Source organism: Schistocerca piceifrons, chromosome 2, assembly GCF_021461385.2.
Source record: "Schistocerca piceifrons isolate TAMUIC-IGC-003096 chromosome 2, iqSchPice1.1, whole genome shotgun sequence".
NCBI classification, from domain to species: Eukaryota; Metazoa; Arthropoda; class Insecta; order Orthoptera; family Acrididae; genus Schistocerca; species Schistocerca piceifrons.
In genome coordinates, this window is record NC_060139.1 from 931195869 (window position 1) to 931219770 (window position 23902).

The following is a 23902-nucleotide window of genomic DNA, read 5'->3' on the forward strand; positions in this document are numbered from 1 at the left end:
ATAATATATTTGTCCAATGAATACCGGTTTCTCATCTGCATTTGTTCTTGGTGTAGTAATGTTAATGGCCAGTAGTGAAATAAGTTGTCATTTCCCATTTTGTTTGGCGACGATTATTGTGAACAAGCCGATTCTAGAGTTTTCACCAAAAGAGGTGTTCATCACACAAGTCGAGTTTTTCTCCTTAGAAACGAGAAATTCATGTATGTGCAGTCTTCCCAAGAAATACATCCCTCCCATACATATGACAAATGGAATTTGTCAAATCCTTCTCGTAGCTTCAACTGCACAATGGTCTCAATCAAATTCAAAAGTAAAACATGCCAGCAGCGTTTACCTTTTTTTTTAGCTTGACATTACTTACTGAGTAGTCTTGAAAATGGCCTAAATGAGTTGTTAACAATTTGCGAGGTTCTGCTCTCAGCGATCTAACTCCAAAAATATTCAGTAACGAAGTACGAAGGCTTCACAATGCAACCAAATGAAGAACAGCACATACTTATACCTTAAAATTAGACTTGATACTTCAACTGTCTGACCCTTACACACGTCTTCCACAATGTGAAAGTAACATGCATACTATACAGCGAAAAAAATAGATTATACCACAGATAATTTATTGGGATGATCTTAACAACACAGCAACAGAGAAAGCAGTGGGGCATGGTTGTCTGGTCGCATAGCGCGTACCTGTAATTCGACAGGTCGCGGGATAGAATCACAGTCGGACCACAGAGTTTTCACTCTGCGTTTTAACCTAAGTTTCACCTCTCAACGACGTGAAGAGTCAGCAGAAAAAAACACAAGGTTCTGATTCCACGATGAACTGGAGGTCATCTTTCCAAAGTTGGGTAGCTGGAGTAGGTTACAGACATGCAAGTTGCCGAAATGGCGTCTACTTGAAACACATGTACCAGGCCATTGAACCGTATGAAACTATAACAAAGTAAACGCTATATTTTCTGTTATTCGATCACACACATTGCTTTTATTTTCCTAGTGTAGAATTACTGGAGTTACGTTACAATTAGTTTTCTTATGCTGCCGTGGTGAACTAATATATATATATATGCCAGCAGTAACTGATTAACACTTTAGTGAGATGGCATATATGTAGCCCAGAGTAACCTGAAAGTTTAATATAATGCAAGGCTCATTCACACAGACGGGTCGAAAGAAGTGAAAATGTGTAAACAGAATGCCGCATCAGTACCAAAAAACATGCTTGTGAGCTGCAACAGTGTCGAGATTGGTCTTGGGAAAGTGAATTTGTCATAGTATGGCATGTAGGATGTATAATTCGAGTTGTTAGAGCAGTGAAACATGTGTGGGACTAAGTTGCAGAGTAGGACACCACGCTGAAGTGAGTTCTGAAGTACCCAGTAAAACTATAGCATCTGATGATCGTTTTCATCTTCATGTAGCTGTAACGTTATCACAGCTTTGTACATGGGTTCCGCTTGAGGTTACAGAATCTGATGCACGATTCGTGCAGAAGTGCTGGAATACTCACCATTCCTCAGTTTTTAATGTCTATAAATCATACTTCCTTCGGTCAACCACGTTCCTAGGTGCTAAGTAACGAAAATGTAGTGTTTCCAATCGAGCCCCGCTACGAACTGTGCATTAATGATTGCTGTGTTCTTGTTAAACGCTATCATTGTGAAATCAGTTTGGTATCGATTAGTACGTATGTGAACTGCAACCGCTACGTCAGAGGTATTTTTCTGCAAAACGTACCGCAACAAAAATTTACAACACAATAATTTAAGACCCATTAGGAAACAACTTGTCTTCAGCCCTTCCTTATCAGGTGATGAGCAGTAGTTTATATGCTTGAGTGTGCATCATTACATCCAAAAATCACTGAAGTTTTATTTACAATTAATGACATGATGACTCTGCAAACCACAATGAACTGCTTGGCAGAACAATGCGGGGGAAACATGAGCACTTAAATCTTTCCGTGCGACTCTGATTGCCCTTATTTCATTATGATGATCATTTCTCTCTTTATAACTGGACGCTGACATAACATTTTCAAAGCTCTAAGGCGAAAGTGAATTTCGTGAGAATATTCTGTCACAATGAAAAAGTCTTTGTTTTAATTGTAGCCACTCCAATTCGTGTATCAAATCCGTGGCCCTCTCTCCCATATTTCGCGATAATACAAAACGAGCTGCCCTCCTTTTCGCCTTTTAGATGTTCTCCTTCAGTCCTTTCTGATGCAGGTCCCACACTGGATGGATATACTGAAGAAGAGAGCAGACAAGCCTAGTATGAGCAGAATCTCCTACCGAATATTGACAGGGATGTCTATGGATTCACTGCAGGGGGTGCACACAGATAGTCGTGCGGTGCACTTTTTAACACGTCTTCTGGAAACTGTCCTGAGCAGCCAATTTAACAGCCGACATGCAATCGAAACATCTTAGACCTCCTGGCTAAAAAACACACAGGACCTTATGGATGTAGGAGTAAAAATGTTCAAATGTGTGTGAAATCTTATGGGACTTAACTGCTAAGGTCATCAGTCCCTAAGCTTACACACTACTTAACGATGTAGGAGTAGAAATGAGGGCCAGTGATCATCGTGTTATGATAGCAACTGTGGCTACGAAAGTTAATAAAACAGTCAAAAAGGCTAGGAGAGTATTTCTCATAGATAGAGGAGATAAGCATTGTTAGTAAGTGACTTAGAAAGTTAATTGACATCACTTATTTCCAGTAAGATGGGCGTAGAGGAATTATGGGTGAAGTTTAAGCGGATCGTAACTCGTGGTCTGGAGGATTATCTGCCCAGTTAGTGAATGAAGGACAGAAAAGACCTATCATTCGGAAAATACTGAAGTCCAAAATGGTTCAAATGGCTCTGAGCACTATGGGACTTAACATCTAAGGTCATCAGTCCCCTAGAACTTAGAACTACTTAAACCTAACTAACCTAAGGACATCACACACATCCATGCCCGAGGCAGGATTCGAACCTGCGACCGCAGCGATCTCGCGGTTCCAGACTGAAGCGCCTAGAACCGCTCGGCCACTCCGGCCGGCAAAATGCTAAGGCAGCAGAGGCTGTTGCACTCTCGATACAAAAGAGCACGCGAAAATGACCATAAGGAGAGGTTAGTAGAGATTCATGCGTCAGCCGGTTCTAGGCGCTTCAGTCTGGAACCGCGCGAGCGCTACAGTCGCAGGTTCGAATCCTGCCTCGGGCATGGGTGTATGTGATGTCCTAGGGTTCGATAGGTTTAAGTAGTTCTAAGTTCTAGGGGCTCAGAGCCATTTGAACCATTTTTTGATTCAAGCGCCTGTGAAAAGAGCAATTCCCCGAAGCGTACAACTTTTACCACCTGCATACCTTGGCAAAAGGACTGGCAGAGAAGCTACGAAAAGAAATAGCACCCCAGACCATCAGTCCTGGTTTTCGGGCTGTATGGGGGGGGGGGGGGGGGGGGGGCGACAGTCAGGTTGGTATCCCGCCGCTGTTCAGGATGTCTCCAGAAACGTCTAAGCTGGTCACCGGGGTTCAGCTCCAAGCGGGACTCATCTCTGATGACAAGTCTACTCCAGCCAATGAGATTCCAGGCCGAAGACGCCCCACACGGCGGTGGGAAGCCAACTTCACTGTCGTCCACCATAGGGCCCAACAACCAGGAGTCATGGTCTGGGGCGCTATTTCTTTTTAAAGAAGGACCCCTTTGGTTGTCATCCGCGGCACCCTTACAACACAGCGGTACGTCGATGATATTGTGGCCTTACATTTCAGCAAGATAATGCCCGCCCACACTCGGTGAGAGCCTCTGCTGCTTGTCTTCCTGCCTGCCAAACCCTGCCTTGGCCAGCAAGGTCGCCGGATCTCTTCCAAATTGCGAATCTTTGGAGCGTTATGGACAGGACCCTTTGTCTCGGAATTTTGACGATATAAACCCCCAAGTGGTCAGAATTTGGCACGGTACCCCTCAGCAAGACGTCTTACAATTTTATCACTCAATGCTAAGCGAATAGCTGCTTGGATAAGGGCCAGAAATGAACCTACGCATTATTGAATTGCTCAGTTTATGAAGCTTTTTCTTTTGAATAAATCATCCAATTTTTCTGAAGCTATAATCATTTGTTTGTCTCTGCATTACATCTAATGACGATTTCCGTCCCGTCCGGATAATTCTTTCGTGGTGCGTCTTTTTTTTCTTAGATTGTACAGTCAGTTGCTTATAATATGCTTTTGGCTGACCTTCATGGAGTCTGTCGTCATGAGGGTGACTCGGTGGCCCCTCTGCAGGAGAGCCTTTGTCAGGATGTGGAATGGCAGCTGGTGGCTGTAGGACGGTGACGGTGCGATCACCAAGATCATAGCTGCTGATGACGTGCTCACCACCGCCAGCAGCGAAAACGCGACCACTTGCAGCATGGTTCCTCCTGCAATGAACACGGTCGTCTGGTAGCAGCAAGTGAATTACCCATTTCGACGTGAGCATCGTGCTTGGAGCACGTTAGGTGTTACAATTCATTTAAAAGAACAGGCAAAAGCGAGGACCTTCTGAATCTGAACAAACACAACCTTACTGAGAAGATGGGTTAATAGAAAAAAATAGGCTAACAACAGGTGGCACATGGTCTTATAAACACTTTACCTACGCTCCATCTGTGAATGGAACAGAGAGCTATCAAACTGTTTGGTACGATAAGTACTGCCTACGACATACGAGGTGCGACAGTACAGTAATGAGACATGTGAACAAAAAAGTTGCTTACCGTTTTAGTCAAGTTTAGTGTCTTCTTCAAAGTAGTTCACTTCTGATTGCACACACTTTTTCCAGCGCTTCTGCCATTGATGGTAACATTCCTGGAACTCATCTTCTTTAATATCCTCCACGAGCCGCGTCACAGCTTTTTGGACACCTTGTGTTGTTCGAAAATGGTGTCCCTTGACCCCGCCGTTTTGACTCTTGGGAATAGAAGAAAGTCGCACGGAGCGATATCTGCTGAATAGGGTGGCTGTGGTAGTACTGAAATTTGTCTTGAGGTTAAAAATTGCTGTACTGACAGAGCAGTATAGGTTGGCGCATTATCATGATGCAGAATCCAATTATCTGCAATGTTGGCACGGACACGAAGAACTCTTTTACGAAGTCTTTCTAAAATTTCTTTGTAGTAATATTGGTTAACTGTTTGTCCAGGAGGCACCCGCTCTTTATGAACAATTCCCTTGGAATCACAGAAGCAGACAAGCATGCATTTCACTTTTGACTTTGACATGTGAACTATTCTTGGTCTGGGTGATCCCTTTGAGCAGCATTGCAAACTTTGGCGTTTTGTCTCTGGATCGTACTGCAAAAACCAACTTACATCACCAGTGATAACACGGCTCAACAATTCTGGATTGATTTCCGTTTGCTGTTACAGATCGGCTGCCACATTTTTCAGTGTTTCTCGCTGTTTCGGTGTGAGGTTTTTGGGGACCATTTTTGTACAAATCTTTCTCATACGAAGATCTTCAGTTATTATTAGACGAACCATTTCTCGATTGATGTTCAGTTCTTCTGCAATCATTTTTACGGATATTCTTCGATCAGATCATACGAGTTCATGCACCCTGACCAAGTTGACATCTGTCCGTGAGGTTGATGGTCGTCCGCTGCAGTTTTCATCTTCAACACTCGTTCCGCCTTCACTAAACATTTCATGCCAACGAAAAATTTGAGCTCATGACATAACCTCCTCTCCAAAAGCCTTCTGAAGCTTACTGTAAGTTGCCGCGTTTTCACCCAATTTAGCGCAATAAGAAATGGCATACCGTTGCGCAATATAATGCGGTTCCATTTCCATGACGAGAGACACAAACACATGTTAACTTATTACAGCACAACTCACAACTGAGCAGTTGCATCGATGTGCCGCTTGGACCAGAAGCAGCTTATAGACCAAGGTCAAAGATATAGTGCCTACGCAAGCCTGCAGGGTTGTCACATCTTGCAAAGAAAATCAGTCGCATTACTTTATTGTCGCACCTCGTACGTCATAGTGTCAGAGCATAGATATAGATGTACACGTATACTGAGGCCTTACAATCCAGGAGGGAAAGCTCAGTTTGCAATAATTAATGTTAAATCTTTTTTCAGAGGCTTCGGGTCTACATCTACATGCACACTCAGCAAAACACTGTGAAGTAGAGATCAGAAACGCAGCGAGTACGAGTCTAAAGCTGAGGCTGCATTTTCATATATCTAGACGCCACTGTTACCACTCGTACTGGGCTTCCATTGTTCCGACTACAGTTCTGAGAGTATGGAGAGTCAGAACTGTGGCGCTGCTGTCGGTTCATACTAGTAGACTCGTTCTCTCTTACTGAAACACGCAGGAATGTGAGGCTAGTCGTGACTTATCGTCAGTACGGAAAATGAGTGCATAACGCTGCAGCTGTAAAGTAGCACTGACAAGGGGAAATGACCGATTGTTGGGATCAGATGACCTTTAACGAAGCTATGTCTTGTAAGGCTGTGAAGGGGCAAGACGAAAATTAATTGATGGCAAACACACAAATACAAATGTGTTCCATTAGAGAAGGAGTGATATCTAACTTCCAACTGAAAATATACTTACTTTCGTCAGATGCAAACGAGATTGTTGTAGCCTTGTTTATTCTATTTCCACCATGAGAAAACTTGCTGTAGTGGAAATCAGTACAAAAGCATGATTCCATGACAGTAATACTACAATGACTGAAACATGTATGTATCGAATTTTCTATGAAAGTAGTAGGTACATATAAGACATAAACAATAATGACGGAACTACAGGGGTCTTTTTATAACACAAAGTAACAAAATAAGGCAATCGTATTTCTTGGAGGAAATTGGTATAAAAACACTCACTATTCCACTGTTTTATTGGATTGTTAGTACTTTCCTAATTTCCTCAAAAATTATCTTCGGCACTGATTTTGCCAGGGTTTGTAGTTCTTGGAATGAAATTGTCACCCTCCCTTCTCGTAAAGCTCATTTCAGTTTACGTATATCATCAAATGGCCTTCAATTGCGAGAAACAAGCACTGCAAGTTTTCCACAAAGATTTTCCGCACGGTTCAAATCCTGGCTATTTTCGGGCCAGGGCAAGACACTTATATTTTATCTTCAAACCACTTTCTGGTTCTATCAGAACCAAACACTGATTCATTTCTTGTTGAAACGTTAGGCTTACGTCCTCTAGGCCCTCATACACTATAATCAGTTCTGTTTCTAGCATCTCAGTGTGCACACACTCTAGTGTTCAGTTAAGCATTGTTGTGATTTATCTTTAGCTCAGAAGGTTGCCCAAATCATAGCAGTTCCACCACCAAAATTTCTCTTCATTCTCACCGCCTGACGTATTCTCAGATCATACCAATAGCACTGTAATTTATCCTGGTCATGTAAATTAATCTTCTTCTCATTACTGTTTGTCTTCAGCAAAATCCAGACTATTCTGTTTATGTATGGGTATTAATGCGTGTTTCTACTGCCATGTGACAAAATCTGTAGTACAGTCTAGCAGTTACTGGTAACTGTAAATGCAAGTTGAAGAATAATGGTTTGCGGACCTTGATTAGCGCAAAAGTAACCTTCCTATGACAGCAGAGGAGGAGGTATACTTGGAAAAGGCCGGGTGATACGGGAAGATTTCAGTTAGATTACATCATGGTCGGACAGAAATTCCGAAATCAGGTACTGGATTGTAAGGCGTATCCAGGAGCAGATATAGACTCATATCACAATATAGTAGTGATGAAGAGGTAGCTGAAGTTTGAGATATCAGTCATGAAGAATCAGTACGCAAAGAAAGTCCTAAGGAAAGATGAGAAACGCTTGAAGTTCTCTAAGGCCATTGATACAGTAATAAGGAGTAGATCAGTAGGCAGTACAATTGAAGAGGAATGGACATTTCTAAAAAGGCCATCAAAGAAGTAGGAAAGAGAAACACAGGTACAAAGAAGGTACTGCGAAGAAACCATGGGTAACAGTTGATCATGAAAGGAGGAAGTACAAAACCGTTCAGGGAAACTGAAGAATACAGAAATACAAGTCGCTGAGGAATGAAATAAACAGGAAGTGGAATGAAGCTAAAACGAAATGGCTGCATGAAAAATGTGAAGAAATCGAAAAAGAGAGATCGAAAGGACAGACTCAGCATACAGGAAAGCCAAAACAACTTTCGGTGACATTAAAAGCAAAGGTGGTAACATTAAGAATGCACCGGGAATTGCACTGTTACATGCAAAGCAGAGAGCGGATAGGTGGAGAGAATATTATATTGAAAGCCTCTATGAAGGGGAAGATTTGTCTGATGTGATAAAAGAAGAAACAGGAGTCGATTTAGAAGAGATAGGGGATGCAGTATTAGAATCAGAATTTAAAAGACGTTGGAGAACGAAAGAATAAATAAGGCAGAAGGGATAGAAAACATTCCAGCAGAATTTCTAAAATCATTGGGGGAAGTGGCAACATAACGAGTCTTCATGTTAGTGTGTAGAGTGTATGGGTCTGGGTACATACCATCTGACTTTCGGAAACATATTGTCCACACAATTCGGAAAACTGCAAGAGCTGACGAGTGCGAGAATTATTGCACAATCATCTTAACAGCTCTTGCATCCAAGTTTCTGACAAGAATAATATACAGGGTGAAAATTATTTAAACTGACAAACTCTGGAGGTTGTAGGGGACATCAATACAAATACTTTCCCTAATGTCATTTCTTCCTATGAGGATTATTTAAACTGGTCGCCGTATTACGATCTTCAGTTGTTAGAGGCCGTATTACGATCTTCAGTTGTAGGCAACTGCTGTCCAACAGCGTGGTAGTGCATTGTCTCTGTTTACTAATGGAGCGATACACATGGAGTGAGTACACTGATATGGTTGGTGCGTACTACGTAGCGCACCACAGCGGACCAGCTGCACAGCGGGTTTATCAACAACAATATCCTAATCGCCGTATGCGCATCATACGACCTTTGCTGCGTGTACCAACGTCTGCGTGAGACCGGGTCATTTAACAGATTACCTGGACAGGGACACCGTCGCTCGGTAAGAACGTTGCAATTTGAGGAAGCTGTCCTGCAGAATGTGGAGCGGGATCCTTCAATCAGCACTCGTGCAATTTCACGTAACATAGGGACGAATCAGACGAATGTAAGAACAGTCCTTCGAGAGCAATTGTTACGTCCATTTCGCTTACAGCGTGTCCACAACCCAGAACCAGCTGATTATCCACCCAGAGCACAGTTTTCGCAGTGGTATCTGGAAAAGTGTGAAATGCATCCTACATTTCCATCCTCTGTGTTGTTTACCGACGAAGCAATGTTCGGGCGTGATGGAGTCTTCAACATGCACAATTCGCATGTTTGGAGTGAGGATAACCCACATGCCACAGTTACTAGCGCTCATTAAGTGCGGTTCTTCGTTAATGTGTGGGTCGATGTTGTTGGGGACTGTTTAATTGGGCCGTATCTGCTACCTAGGCCATTAAATGGCAGTCACTATTACAATTTTCTTGCCAGAGCATTGCCAGAATTGCTGGAAGACATTCCGCTCCCTACAGGACAAAGCATTTGGTTTCAACATGACGGGGCGCTGGCACATTTCAGTCGTCGTGTGCGTCGATTCCCGGACCGACGGTTCTCTGAAACGTGGACTGGCAGAGGTGGTCCTGTACCATGGCCTGCACGATCCCCAGATTTGTTCCCTCTGTACTTTTTTGTGTGGGGAGAGATGCGCAACCATTTTTTTACGCAACTCCTGCTGCATCAGAAGAGGATCTGGTTGCCCGGATAGTAGCAGCAGTAGGAACAATTTAGGATACTACTGGGGTTTTTGCCCGTGTCAGATAGAACTTGATCTGACGGTGTAACCTTTGTTTACGTGTCAATGGAGGCAGTTTTGAAAATCTACTGTAACTTAAATTGGGTTGTGTTAATGTGTTATCTCTTGAGCATAAAAAATGGAAAAATGTTTGTTGGTTTAATTAATTTGCCACCAGAGAAATCTTTCGTCTACCGGTCTAAATACTCCTCATAGGAAAAAATGACATTAGGAAAAAATATTTGCTTTGATGTTCCCTACAACCTCCCAGAGTTTGTCGGTTTAAATACTTTTCACCCTGTACAGAAGAATGGAAAGAAATTAGGGGATGTGCTAGATGACGATCAGATTGGCTTTAGAAAACGTAAAGGCATGGGAGAGACAATTCTGATGTTGCGGTTGATAATGGAAGAAATACTAAAGAAAAATCAAGACACATTCGTAGGATTTGTTGACCCGAAAAAGCGTTCGACAATGTAAAATAGCGGAAGATGTTCAAAATTCTGAGGAGCAGAGGGGTAAGCTATAGGGAAATACGGGTAATACACAATATGTGCAATCGCCAAGAGCAGACGATCAAAAACGAAGCGTTCGCATTAAGAAGGATGTAAGAGAGGGATGTAGACTTTTGTCCATACTGTTCAATCTGTACATCGAAGAAGCAATGACGGAAATGAAACAAAGGTTCAGGAGTGGAATTGAAATTCATGGGGAAAGGATATCAGTGATACGATTGTTATCCTAAGTGAAAGCAAAGAAGAATTAGATGATCTGCTGAGTGGAATGAACAATCTAACGAGTACAGAAAATTGACAGAATAAATCAAAGAAAGACGAAAGTAATGAGAAGTAGTAGAAATGAGAAAAGCGAGAAACTTAACATCAGGATCGGCGAAGCAGATGAAGTTGAGGAATTCTGCTACCTAGGCAGTAAAATAATCAATGACGGACGGAGCAAGGAGGACATCAAAAGCAGGCTAGCAATGGCAAAAAGGGCGTTCGGGTAGGGTACACCTAATTACACACGAAATTGGTGAGCAAATCAGTACGGTCATGTTCAATCTATAGCATCCGTGCAGGTTACATTTTTATTTGAACGATAGTTGAGGGTACCGCGAACGCGCGACACAGCTTAATTTGGAAAAGCAATATAGCAACGGCCAACTTAGTGCCAAGATGGGATTAAATTCAGTATGGTAACATGAGTGTGGCTGGGTCCAACCGTTGTTAGAAAGTGTGTTGCTAACGAACGCAATAATCTAAGTAAGTGGTATGAGCTGTTATTTTTTGCAAAACAACGTTTTACTCTTAAAATTGAAGAACTTCTATATTCGTAAAGGAAAGAGGCACGTCTTCGTTCCGGGAAACATTATCAGGTTTCGCAAGGAGCGTGTTCTCTCTCTTAATTATGCCTTTTCCATGTCCGACCCCAGCAAAGAAAACTGTTTCAAGAAAGAATCAGCAAGATATAGTGGGGAAGAGGTTGCACACTTCGAGGATACTGTAGTAGCAATACAGAGTAATTTAATGTCATCACGTTTTGGAACGGACCTCTGCTATTAAAGTGTTAAATGCTCCTTTCAATGAGGATACTTTTCCAGCAACGTCAACTACTGGTCTAAAGAGTAGATTATTTGACAAAACGACACGTGAGTTTGCGGAAATGTATTCGAAGCCAATTCATGAGGATGTAGTATGTATCGTTAGTGCTGATGTTCTACAGTAATCAGTATAATTAGTAACTTAGCGAGTAGCACTGGTTGCAATCTGATGCTTCTATAGCATAATAAACACTTGACAAAAAAAAAATCTGGTGCAGATGTTTACGTCTAGGTCGTACTGCAGAGCTGGCCGCGGTGGATGAGCGGTTCTAGGCGCTTCAGTCCAGAACCACGCGACTGCTACGGTCGCAGGTTCGAATCCTGCCTTGGGCATGGATGTGTGTGATGTCCTTAGGTTAGTTAGGTTTAAGTAGTTCTAAGTTCTAGAGGACTGATGACCTCAGAGGTTAAGTCCCATAGTGCTCAGAGCCACGTCGTACTGCAGAAAAACGCAGTGGACCAGTTACGGCCAAACATGTCGTACAGGTACTTGAGAAAAAATATGTGTAAATATACGACACTCGTATACCCCCACGAAGCATATACCTTGCCGTGGTGGGTCGGTATGTGTACCTGTACGATACAGATAACTGTACTGAAGGTACAGCCACATCGCAGGGGTAACTGTGGCAAGGCCAGACTAACATAAGGGACCTCAAGAGGGGCTGAAGCGTTTTCCTTGGAGAGAGAATCTGGATTATTGATTGATGTGGCCTTGTAGCATTTGCCAACATGGCCTTATTTCCTAGTACTGCGAACGACTGAAAGCAACGAGAAACTGCAGCCGTTACAATTCTCCCTCAGGAGCATGATTGTATCCTCGAGGCTGAAACGTTTCGGAGGTAAAATAGTCCCCCACTCGAATCTGTGGGCGATGACTATGTGGGGAGATGTTGTCATCAGGAAAACGAAATTGCCGCTCTCCTGGTCGAAGAGAGGTAGGTTAGACCCATTAAAGGTGTAGGTATGAGTTTAAAAGGAAAAAAGATAGTTTAAAAATGATATAGTGGGAATTAGTATAGGATGGTGGCAGGAAGAAGAGCACTTCTGATTACGTCAGCACAGGATTATCGGAAAGAGCAAATTAATTAATGAAAAAGCAAATAGGAATTAATGTAAACTACTGTGAACAGCATAGTGAACGAATTATAGTACCAGAGACTGACACGAAGCCAACATTCACCATAGTAGTATACATTCATAAGCCTACTCACTCCGAAGATAATGATGAGATTGAAACAATGCATGAAGCGATGACGGAAATTATACTGTAGGACATCGTGGTCTCCTGACTTTCATTGCTTACATATTCCGCCCTCACAATCATATTCCGCACATCAGGACGCTTCATTCGAACCCAAACTCGATAAGATAAAGCCAGTGTTGTGTGAATTCATGTAAACGATATGCAAATAACTAATAAATCGCAACTGCGCACCGTGGTTGAAATACTCGAGGCTGGCGTACACACATACATTCCAGACATGACGGCCACAGGAGCTTTTAGTTCGAGAGAGGCAACCGCACGCCAGTTTCACAGATTTTCACAGGGAGACAGCAAACGCCAAACGCTGATACCACAGATTTCCGGACTGGTCGCCTTAAACGAAACGTCATTCTCCAGTTTTAGAACAGCAATGCTGATTAGCAGATGATATTTCTGACGCCTTGAGCTGAAGGAGTAATGGAAGAGATATCTGGCGTGGAGAGGCGCCGCTCCACTGTCGCTCTTGGAGCGAGGAACAAGTCTCTCCTCAGTACTTCACTGGGAGAGCACCTCTGTCGAGAGCGAATCGAAGTGCGACTCTCTATATTGAGTCCTTGCGATTAAGTATTGTTCAGTGTGTTGGCTGACACACTTATTGTGTGGTGTGAATGGAGAGAGTTCTCGTTAAACGCCTGCGAGCGAATTTTTGAGTGGCATCGTGGTGGACTGGTTATCTGACTGGTGTACCATGCCAATAGTTAGACGAGGGGCGAATAGGAATCCTTGACTTCATCAAGGCGTAGGGAGTGTTTGATTGGCGAAGGTCAATCCAGATAGAATGAGAGTTATCTTATTTGTCAGCAGCGAGCAGCGCAGACAGCAGTCATCGCAGCTTATGGTATTGTGCGCTACAGCTGTTGCTAGCCCCATATTTCCTCCACAACAGTACACTTCACTGCATTTCACACGCAACAGCCTCGACCGTACCTAGCAACATTCTAAAGGATAATTATTCAAGTTGAGTAGGCACGCCTCTGAGCCATCCTGACAAGTCAACAACCATCTTAAACTTTGTATAGAAATTTCATTAGCGAATCCTATCCTTGAGAGGTAACTTCGCATTCCGAATAGAACCAGGATATAACTTGTTCAATTCATAATTAAAAGTGCCATTGTGATTTCTCAGAATTTTTGCAAAATAAATAATAACTTTCGTTAGTTTCATGCTTTTCTTACACTAACTAGCACTACCCCAGTACCCAAGTATCCCACTAGTTACGTAAGAAATTTTAGGAATTTTTGTGTCATTTCCTTACAGTGGATGACTCCAGAAGATATTTATTGCTGAAAGTTTTTCAGGAATTTCTCTTTAGAACATTAGGAGCGTCTGTCTGACTTCTGTAGTAGTGTGGAGGTGGAAATTGCATCTTGCAGGAGCCACAGGGTAAAGGGTACATCTCAGATTAATCCGTTGCGCAGAATAACAGAATCTCAGATCAACCCCACGCTCACAATACAGATACATGACAGAAACCTAAATTTAATTGTGATGGCGGACTGGACCTCGATAATATGGAATGTACGTTCCTTAAACAAAAATATTAGAACGAGGATGGGGGGGAGAGAAATGAAAGGGAAGACACCTAGTAGAATTTGTACAGAGCACAATTTAATCATTTCTAATACTTAGTTCAAATATTATAAAAGCAGGGTTGTATGCGTCGAAGATGCCTTGCGACGCCAGGAGGTTTCATACAGACTACTTAATGGAAAGGCACAAATTTCGGAATCTGAAACTGCAGAACATTTGAAGGGGCAGATGAGCACGCGACCACAATTTATTTATTATTAACTGTACTTTAAAACAGAAGAAATTGCGAAAAGATAGAAAGTTAAGGATATGGAACTTGCATAATCTGGAAAGACCAGAAGTTCCTGGAAGTTTCAAAGAAACCGTTAGGCAACAGTTGACTGAGTCAGTGGTAAGAAACATAATGGAGACGAATCGGCAACTTTTACAGATGCAGTAGTGGGGACAGCAGAGGATCAAATAGGCAAAAGACAAGGCCCAGCAGAATCCTTTGATAACATACAATTTATTGAATTTAAATGGCCGAGCGAGATGGCGCAGTGATTAGCACACTGAATCCACGTTCGGCAGTATGATGGTTGAAATCCTCGTACGGCCATCCAGATTTAGGTTTCCCATAATTTCATTCAATCGTTCCAAGCAAATAACGGGAACATTCCTTTGCAAGGGCACGACCGATTTCCTTCCCCGTTACAAAGTGCAACTTTGTGTCTTGCCGCGAAATGAAAGTATGTCTTCTTTACTAGATCACATACGCTGACTGAAAACTAAATAAGAAATGTTCCATCAAGAACCAGTTTTTCAGGAAAACATACGCCACATATACCATTTTCGAGAAACTTGGAAACAACTCAGTAGCAATACTGGAGAAATCTGTAGTTATTTAATTTACAGATGATGTAACAAAAGTTACTGTTTCTGTTACAAAATTTAAAATAAAATGGAAATAGTATGAGAAAGCTGAATAAAGCTTGAAATGTACTTACAAGTCACACACGTTTCCTGGAAACTTACCATTTGTGACTGGACGGTAATCTTATTGTAAGAGTGTCAGCAGTAATTCGTCAGAACGTTTGGCGACCAAGCTCCTTTATTTCGTTTTCCGTGGCAGCGATATCGTAGTGAAATCATTCCCATGTTGGTCACTTAAATCTTCAAGATTAGGTGATAAGAAATCCAAATGGGAATGAAGTTACCGTAATTCCAGAGAAATGTTGCACCCCATAGCATTGTAATAGCCCAGGTCTCTGTAACTCTTAGACATTACGTTTCCCAAGAAATTGTTGCACACATCTTTCGAAGAAAGCCAAGCTGATTTCTCAGTAGCTGTTCAAAGATAGTGTCTTTCATTAAGTCACGGATCTGAGACCGAATTAAAATGCCTTCTCTAATTTTTGCAGTGTCAATCGCAGAAAAGTTAGATAGTAAAAACTGAAAACCCTGATCATCTTTGTCCATTGCTTTCCGCAAAATCCTTCATAAAGCCCAATTTCAGATCGAGTGATGGTAACAGCCTATTGTCTTTGCCAACAAGGGCTTCGCGCGAAACATTTTTTTTTTCACCAGCATGGCATATTTCTCTTAAAGGCTACTCTTTCACTGCATAATGGTCTATTTTTGCCCTAATATTCCAGTGATACAAGAAGCAGCGATATTTTATGGAACCAGTCGGCATACCCAGAAGAAATCCCAGATCTTTGAGATCACCACAGATTTTCCAATTGTGGTTTGCGTAGCAAGCAGCAAGGAGTAACCTCATGTTCTCGTAGATTTCCTTTAACTAAATCGAGCCATTGGTACATAAGGTTTCTCGTTTGCGTTCTGTAACTAAAAAAGTCTGATGTTACTCTTTGAGGAATCTATATAGGATCCATTCTCCGAGATTTTGAATCATCGCAAATTTTGTAAGCAGCACATTTATATCATTACAATATACCAAACTCTCTGTCATTGCGGAAAAAGTGGAAAGAAAAAGCTGTCGTTTACGGAGTGCCATTGAAGTGTTTGGTTGTAACAGGTTCTTTTCTTGAAGACGAGACCGAAGTAATTCTCCTTTCCACTTTGAATAATTTAGATCTCTTACAAGATCAATCTATTCTGCCTCCGACATAGGACGTTTTTGTAGCCCTGCTGGAGATGACGTGCACTCAAGATCTTCTTGATCTATTGTTTTGTCACTACCATCGTCCGTTTCATCTTCCAGGATCCATTCCATTGGTGATTTTGGAACTGGGGGGAGAATCAGAATAAAAAACTGCAGGAGCTGGATAAGAAACTGTCTGTTTTGATGTACTAGGTACCCTTTTTATTTTCGTTAAAGAAAAGTAATAATCTGTAGCGTGGTCTCTAGGTTCCCTCCACAACTGTGGTACGGCAAATGGCATAGATGGATGGGTTCCACGCAAAGAGCCTCGTAAATACGGGGCGTGACGCGAGCATCAGTTCAACGGTGCCCAACACTTACCCTCATATACCTTGGATTCAGAATACAACTCGTATGATTTTTGATGATCGGTGAAATGGGATGTCTTTGAGACTTAGTCATAAACTTGCCACACACATAATAGAAAAGATATGGTGAATTAACAACACTTCCTAGACATCACTGAACGTAAGAAACACTCGAACACACACAACGTGTTAGCAACTATACACACGGCAATAACCCATACTGTGTTATCTGAAAATGAGACAGTCGATGGTCAATAGTCGATTGACCTATATAAATGAAACTTTCCTTTAGCTACTCCAAGTGGCTATCTCTCCCTCCCCCCCCCTCCCCCACGTCTCTACGCCCACACTAGGACATAATATCCCTAAAATAACAATATGTGATAAGCGCCGCGACAGCATAATAACGCGGCCAAGCGCAGATAAAACTGTTTTTCCAGAAGACAGGTGATAGTGAACAATGGCTTTCACCACTGTCGTCAGAGTACTGAAATACGTAGCAAACAAATATTTTTTTCTTCTGGGGTAAATTCCATTGTCGGACTGTTACTGAAATATTCCGAGCGTGTGTTGTGCCTCTTATGACTTAGCTTTCGGCGGGACGTTGAATCCTAATCTTCCCTCGTTCCTTGAATGTAACTGACGGCGAAGTAAAAAATATAAAAATTCAGAAAACGAAGCAGTCAAATAGGAATGCAGAAGTCTAAAAAATGAAACTGATACCAAGCCTTAACTGGCAAAACAGGAATGGCTAGACAAGAAAATTAGAACCACGAGCTGCCACTCACAGCTGCGCTCACATATCATAATCAAATGCACCCTCGCTTAAGTCCCCCACGTTCTTCACGTAAAGGTGCGACATCTCTCTGTTTGTCACACAGTATTTAATGTTCCTAATCGTTGTGAGTATTTAAGGGTGTCGGCAGATGTAAAAGACGCTTGATGCTCGGCGCCTAAAATGCGTCTGGTTTGTGACAGGTAGTAGTATAAAACAGTGGATTAAACTCGTTTAGGTTTCTACAAGTTTTGTATTCATTATGTTGAACCGTATTATATAGAACACATCAAACAATAAAAGCGTATTCACAATCATGATAAAGTTTCAGGAGTCAAAGAATAAGTAGCTTTTTGAAAGGTAATTATTGTTCCATATTTCGCTTTATATTGTTCAAATCAATATATATATTCTACTACGCACTTTTTTAAAGTAGCCTATACTCTTTCTCAGCATGCAAACTATTTCCACCCCAAATTTCATCAAAATCGATGAAGCGTGTTCGTCGTGAAAGCGTAACAAGCGGAGATACTTTCTCATTCATAATACTAGTATGGATGCATGACTGTGGCAAAATAAATGCAACTTGTAGGAAAATTAAAGAAACATTTGAAGAAAACTGAAGAATTCTATTAATATTAAGAGTTTTGACGGCTTGAAGAATTTGACAGAGGTCTGAAAGTCTTAAACCGATACGAGTCACCTGGAATAGATGATATTCCCAGTGAATTATCGAATCCTTGGGAGAGCTAACAATGACAAATTTATTCCAGCTTCTATACAAAATATAGGGGAAAGTGGCCCAAAACGACATACAAAAAAGTTAACTGTCTTTCACGGCGCATATCTGCCAATTAAAATTATATAAATGCAATTTTAAATTTCAGTGGATTTATACAGCAGCAAATGCATACAGAATTCAGTACAAAATAATTGGTTTTGCTATGAACTCACAATTTCAGAGACGTTGTCAACATGTCATTTTGGGCTACCCGGTGGGGCAAAATGACGCACCTTTTCTCTTAGCAGGATAATTCCTTTATTTTTACTAATAAATTGCTAACATAAACATAAATTATAGCATAAACATATATTATAGTTCAACTAAGTCTTAGAACTGTAATCCTACCAGCTTAAGGATGTGCATTAGTAAAATATACCAAATGCATTGCAAATTATTTCCAGGAACTTAGTATCTTACAAATCACATTTAAAATTTGAACAGTATTCATTTCTGAATGATACTTTCAGTTAATTAGTTAGAAAAAAATATGTTATTGGCACAACTCACACACAAACTTTTTTGTACCCTTTGAAAGTCCAGGACAATCAGCATTGCTCCGTTTTGAGTAGCTCATACACTTCAGCCCTCTTCCCTTTTGTTTTGATCGGCTGCATGAATCACAACAGTAAATACAAGCTGCGTCCTTTTCTTCAGCAGTACTGACGTTTATATCTGCTACTTCTTCATCTGGTGTGGGGGGGTGGGGGGGGGGGAGGGGGGGGGGAACCATGGCCAAACGTCGCTTCACAGGAGCCCGGTTTGATTTTCTCAGCTCCTTTTCCCTTTTCTGGAGCTCCTTTTCCTTCATAACTTGCAGTTTTGGTGTTGCAGTGAGCTCCTGGCAGCCTTCACCAGTTCTACGTTTCTTACGCATACCCAAACTGGAAGGAGTTGGAGAAATCTCTTGGAGGATTGTCTCTGCAGTCTCTGTGTCATTTTTCCCTCTTCAACACAAGCGTAATCTTTGGCCATAACTTCGAAAAATAACGAACACACCATCAAAATATTGCCACAGATTTAAAGACTTACCTTTATAAGATGTCCTCCTGATAGTAAATTTTCCACGAAAATAATCAACACTGCACAAATGTGAAAGTTTGCTAACAGAAGTACTGGTTCCGTTGACTTCAAATACGGTTTCCCACGTTTCACGTCACCATGTGGAAGCAGGCAAAGATTAATGTCTTGCGGCCAAAGTGTAGCCATAACAAACTATCAAGCAAACCAAAGATTATGATCCTGTCAGCTGCTAAATTAGTCAAAAAAGGGACTATGTCGTTTTGTCCTACTATGTCATTTTGGGCCACTTTCTCCTAACATGCAGATGGAATAACCTCAGACTTCAATAAGAAGGTAATAGTTCCTGTTTCAAACAAGACCGGTGAGAATATTACGGGACTATCAGTTTCATAAGTCATGCTTCAAAATGCACGAATTATTTACAGAAAAATGGAAAAGCGGTAGAATCCTATCTTAGGAAAGATCAGTATGGGTTCCGGAGAAATGTAGAAACACTTGAAGTCGTACTGACTCAACAACGTATCTAACGAGACAGGCAGAAGAAATAGAAACCTACGTTTATAGCACTTATGTATTAACAGAAAGCTTTTGACAATGTTGACTGGATCACACTCTGTGAAATTCTGAAGGTAGTAGGGAGAAAATAGTCATCTACAACATGTACAGAAACGAGACTACAGTTCCAAGGGCCGATGTCGTGAAAGGGAAGTAGTGGTTGAGAATGGAGTTTGTGTTGTAGCCCCTCCCCGATGTTACTCAAGCTGTATATTTAGCACGCAGAAAGGAAACCAAGCTGAAATTTGGAAAGGGAATTAAAGTTGAGGGAGAAGGTAAACTTTAGGGTTTGCCGATTATGTTGTAATTCTATCAGAAACGGCAAAGAAGTTGGAAGAACTGTTGAACGGATGGATAGTTTCTTGAAAAGAGATTATAAGATAAGAATATCAATGAAAGTAGAACAAGGATATTAGAATGGAGTCGAGTTGCTGAGGGTATCAGATCAGGAAATGACGCACCAAAAGGAGTAGACGAATATTGTCATTTGGAAAGCAAATTAAATGCTGATAGTCGAAGCACAGAGGATATAAAATGCAGAAATGCAGACTGGCAATAGCAAGAGAAGCTTTGCTGAAAAAGAACAGTTTCTAATATCAAATTTAAATTTGGGGGTTGGGGAAGTGTTTGTCCGGAGCATAGCCTCGTACGGAACTGAAACATGGACGATAAACAATTCAGACAAGAACATGAGTTTTAGCAATGCGGTGCTGTAGAAGAATGCTGAAGATTGTATGGGTAGATCGCATGTCTACTGAGGAGGTACTGAATCGAAGTAGGGTGAAAAAGCATTTATGGCACAATTCGACTAAAAGAAGAAATCCGATGATCTGACACATTCTCAGATATCAAATAATTCTCTATTTGCTTTAGGAGGGAAATGTAGTGGATAAAAATTGTTAAGGGAGAGAAATGAACACCGTAAGCAGGCTCAAATGGTTATAGGCTACAGTGATTAATCAGAGATGAAGAGGTTTTCGTAGGACAGACTAATGTGGGAAGCTGCATCAAACCAGTGTTCGGACTGAAGGCGACAGCAACAAAACAAGTTAAATGTCCACAGAATACTGTGTCTGAAGTAGACATGATAAAGTGATTGTCATAGATGTGAATAATTAAAAGAAGCTATCCTTTTTCATTGGAAAAATATATTTTTTTGAAGTAAAACTTTCACGCTCTTGTGTGACCGAGAAGGTATGTGCATAACATTTTCAGTGCAGTTATTTATTTCAACATTATTCTTTGTCTTAGGGAGAGTGAATTAGGTCCCTACATGTTATCTGCCGGCCGCGGTGGCCGAGCGGTTCTAGGCGCTTCAGTCCGGAACCACGCGACTGCTACGGTCGCAGGTTCGAATCCTGCCTCGGGCATGGATGTGTGTGATGTCCTTAGGTTAGGTAGGATTAAGTAGTTCTAAGCTCTAGGGGACTGATGACCTCAGATGTTAAGTCCCATAGTGCTCAGAGCCATTTGAACCATTTGAACATGTTATCTATGATCGATACATAAAACTACACTACTGGCCATTAAAATTGCTACACCAAGAAAAAATGCTGATGATACACGGGTATTCATCGGACAAATATATTATACTAGAACTGACATGTGATTGCATTTTCACGCAATTTGGGTGCATAGATCCTGAGAAATCAGTACCCAGAACAACCACCTCTGGCCGTAATAACGGCCTTCATACGCCTGGGCATTGAGTCAAACAGAGCTTGGATGGCGTGTACAGGTACAGCTGCCCATGCAGCATCAACACGATACCACAGTTCATCAACAGTGGTGACTAGCGAATTTCGACGAGCCAGTTTCTCGGCCACCATTGACCAGACGTTTTCAATTGGTGAGAGATCTGGAGAATGTGCTGGCCAGGGCAGCAGTCGAACATTTTCTGTATCCAGAAAGGCCCGTACAGGATCTGCAGCATGCGGTCGTGCATTATCCTGCTGAAATGTAGGGTTTCGCAGGGATCGAATGAATGGTAGAGCCACGGGTCGTAACACATCTGAAATGTAACGTCCACTGTTCAAAGTGCCGTCAATGTGAACAAGAGGTGACCGAGACGTGTAACCAATGGCACCCCATGCCATCACGCCGGGTGATATGCCTATATGGCGATGACGAATACACGCTTCCAATGTGCGTTCACCGCGATGTCGCCAAACACGGATGTGACCTTCATGATGCTGTAAACAGAACCTGGATTCATCCGAAAAATTACGTTTTGCCATTCGTGCTCCAGGTTCGTCGTTGAGTACACCATCGCAGGCGCTCCTGTCTGTGATGCAGCGACAAGGGTAACCGCAGCTATGGTCTCGGAGCTGATAGTCCACGCTGCTGCAAACGTCGTCGAACTGTTCGTACAGATGGTTGTTGTCTTGCAAACGTCCCCATATGTTGACTCAGGTATCGAGACGTGGCTGCACGATCCGTTACAGCCATGCGGGTAAGATGCCTGTCGTCTCGACTGCTAGTGATACGAGGCCGTTAGGATCCAGCACGGCGTTCCGTATTACCCTCCTGAACCCACCGATTCCATATTCTGCTAAAAGTCATTGGATCTGGACCAACGCGAGCAGCAATGTCGCGATACGATAAACCGGAATCGCGATAGGCTACAATCCGACCTTTATCAAAGTCGGAAACGAGATGATACGCACTTCTCCTCGTTACACGAGGCATCACAACAACGTTTCACCAGGCAACGCCGGTCAACTGCTGTTTGTGCATGAGAAATCGGTTGGAAACTTTCCTCAAGTGAGCACGTTGTAGGTGTCGCCACGGGTGCCAACCTTGTGTGAATGCTCTGAAAAGCTAATCATTTGCATATCACAGCATCTTCTTCCTGTCAGTTAAATTTCGCGTCTGTAGCACGTCATCTTCGTGGTGTAGCAATTTTAATGGCGAATAGTATATATGTGCGACATAAATACTGCATTTGTGCGTCACAGATACAGCTGAGTATTAGTGCACTGAATTGTGGTTTTGAAGGCCTAAAAACCATTTTTATACAGTTCTTTAGTGTTGCAGTTTATAGAGTGGGAAGCTGTGGAGTAAATGCTACCGCGGTTCCTTTTTTATTCCCTTGGAGGTATCATTTCCAGATTTCATAAAAATATCCATTAGTACCCAACAGGACAATATAGTTAGATGAATTAAATACTATCGTTGTGGCAGTGCAGAGCCTGGATATACAGTTTTATTTTGTTTGGAGGTGACATTTTCAACTTTACCAGCAAATAAACAACAGGAAAACTAATTAATCATCTTTTCGCATTGCACATTAATGCTAAAGGATTGATTTAAAAGCAGTAAATTGCTTTACTGACAAAGAAGGAAGAAATAAGCCCTCTTTTTTAGTACAGCTGGCCGAAGCCGCACACGAGATACAATAAGAACGAAGATGTATACAGACGTACGTTATAGTGCTCGACTATGATTTATAAGATGCTCTGGCCTGAAGCAGAGGCAAGAATTTAAAACCAGATCGCTATCGTGAAAGGATAAGAACCAGCTAATAATTACAAAGCCTTAAATAAATGGAAAAATAAATTCATTAGTATTAGGATTATTGTTTCTGTGTTCTCTTTTCCATAATGACTGTCGATCAGTACTGTGTATGATTGGCATTTTTAGTTCAAATGCTAGTCTGAAATTGGCTGGCCAGACCACGAATAGCCACCGTGTTACCCTACGCTTTGCAAAAGTAACTCGCACGCAACTACGAAATGAACCAGACAACTTCATTTGCCAATGAAATTGTTCTCAGTGGCAAAAGTTTTTTATACTGCTTACATAGGGTTATTGACAGTGCCGAATAATTCGCAGGCGATGAGACCACGAATTTGTCCTACATATCCTCCATGTTGACTCAATGAAAAACCATGCAGTTTCTTCTATTTGGGGCTAGTGGAAGATTGTCTGTACAAGCCTTCACTAACAGGTGACCAACATAATTGCAGAATGTGTGACGTTTCTAACTCGAGATGCTGCGATGATGATTTGGGTAGGGCTCCCTCATCAACAGAACGTGTCCCACACGTGAAATACTGCTAACATTGGACGCTTGTAGC

General features: G+C 41.9%; 1 protein-coding gene across 1 annotated transcript in view; it reads right to left on the reverse strand.

The window, feature by feature from the left end:
* Positions 1 to 23902, reverse strand: part of LOC124776648 (UDP-glucosyltransferase 2-like) — a 90404-nt gene that overhangs the window by 56023 nt on the left and 10479 nt on the right. The window contains exon 2 of the mRNA XM_047251735.1: positions 4235 to 4419. Coding sequence (XP_047107691.1) covers positions 4235 to 4411 — 177 coding nt within the window. The 5' untranslated portion in view covers positions 4412 to 4419. The remainder of the gene's footprint in view (positions 1 to 4234; positions 4420 to 23902) is intronic.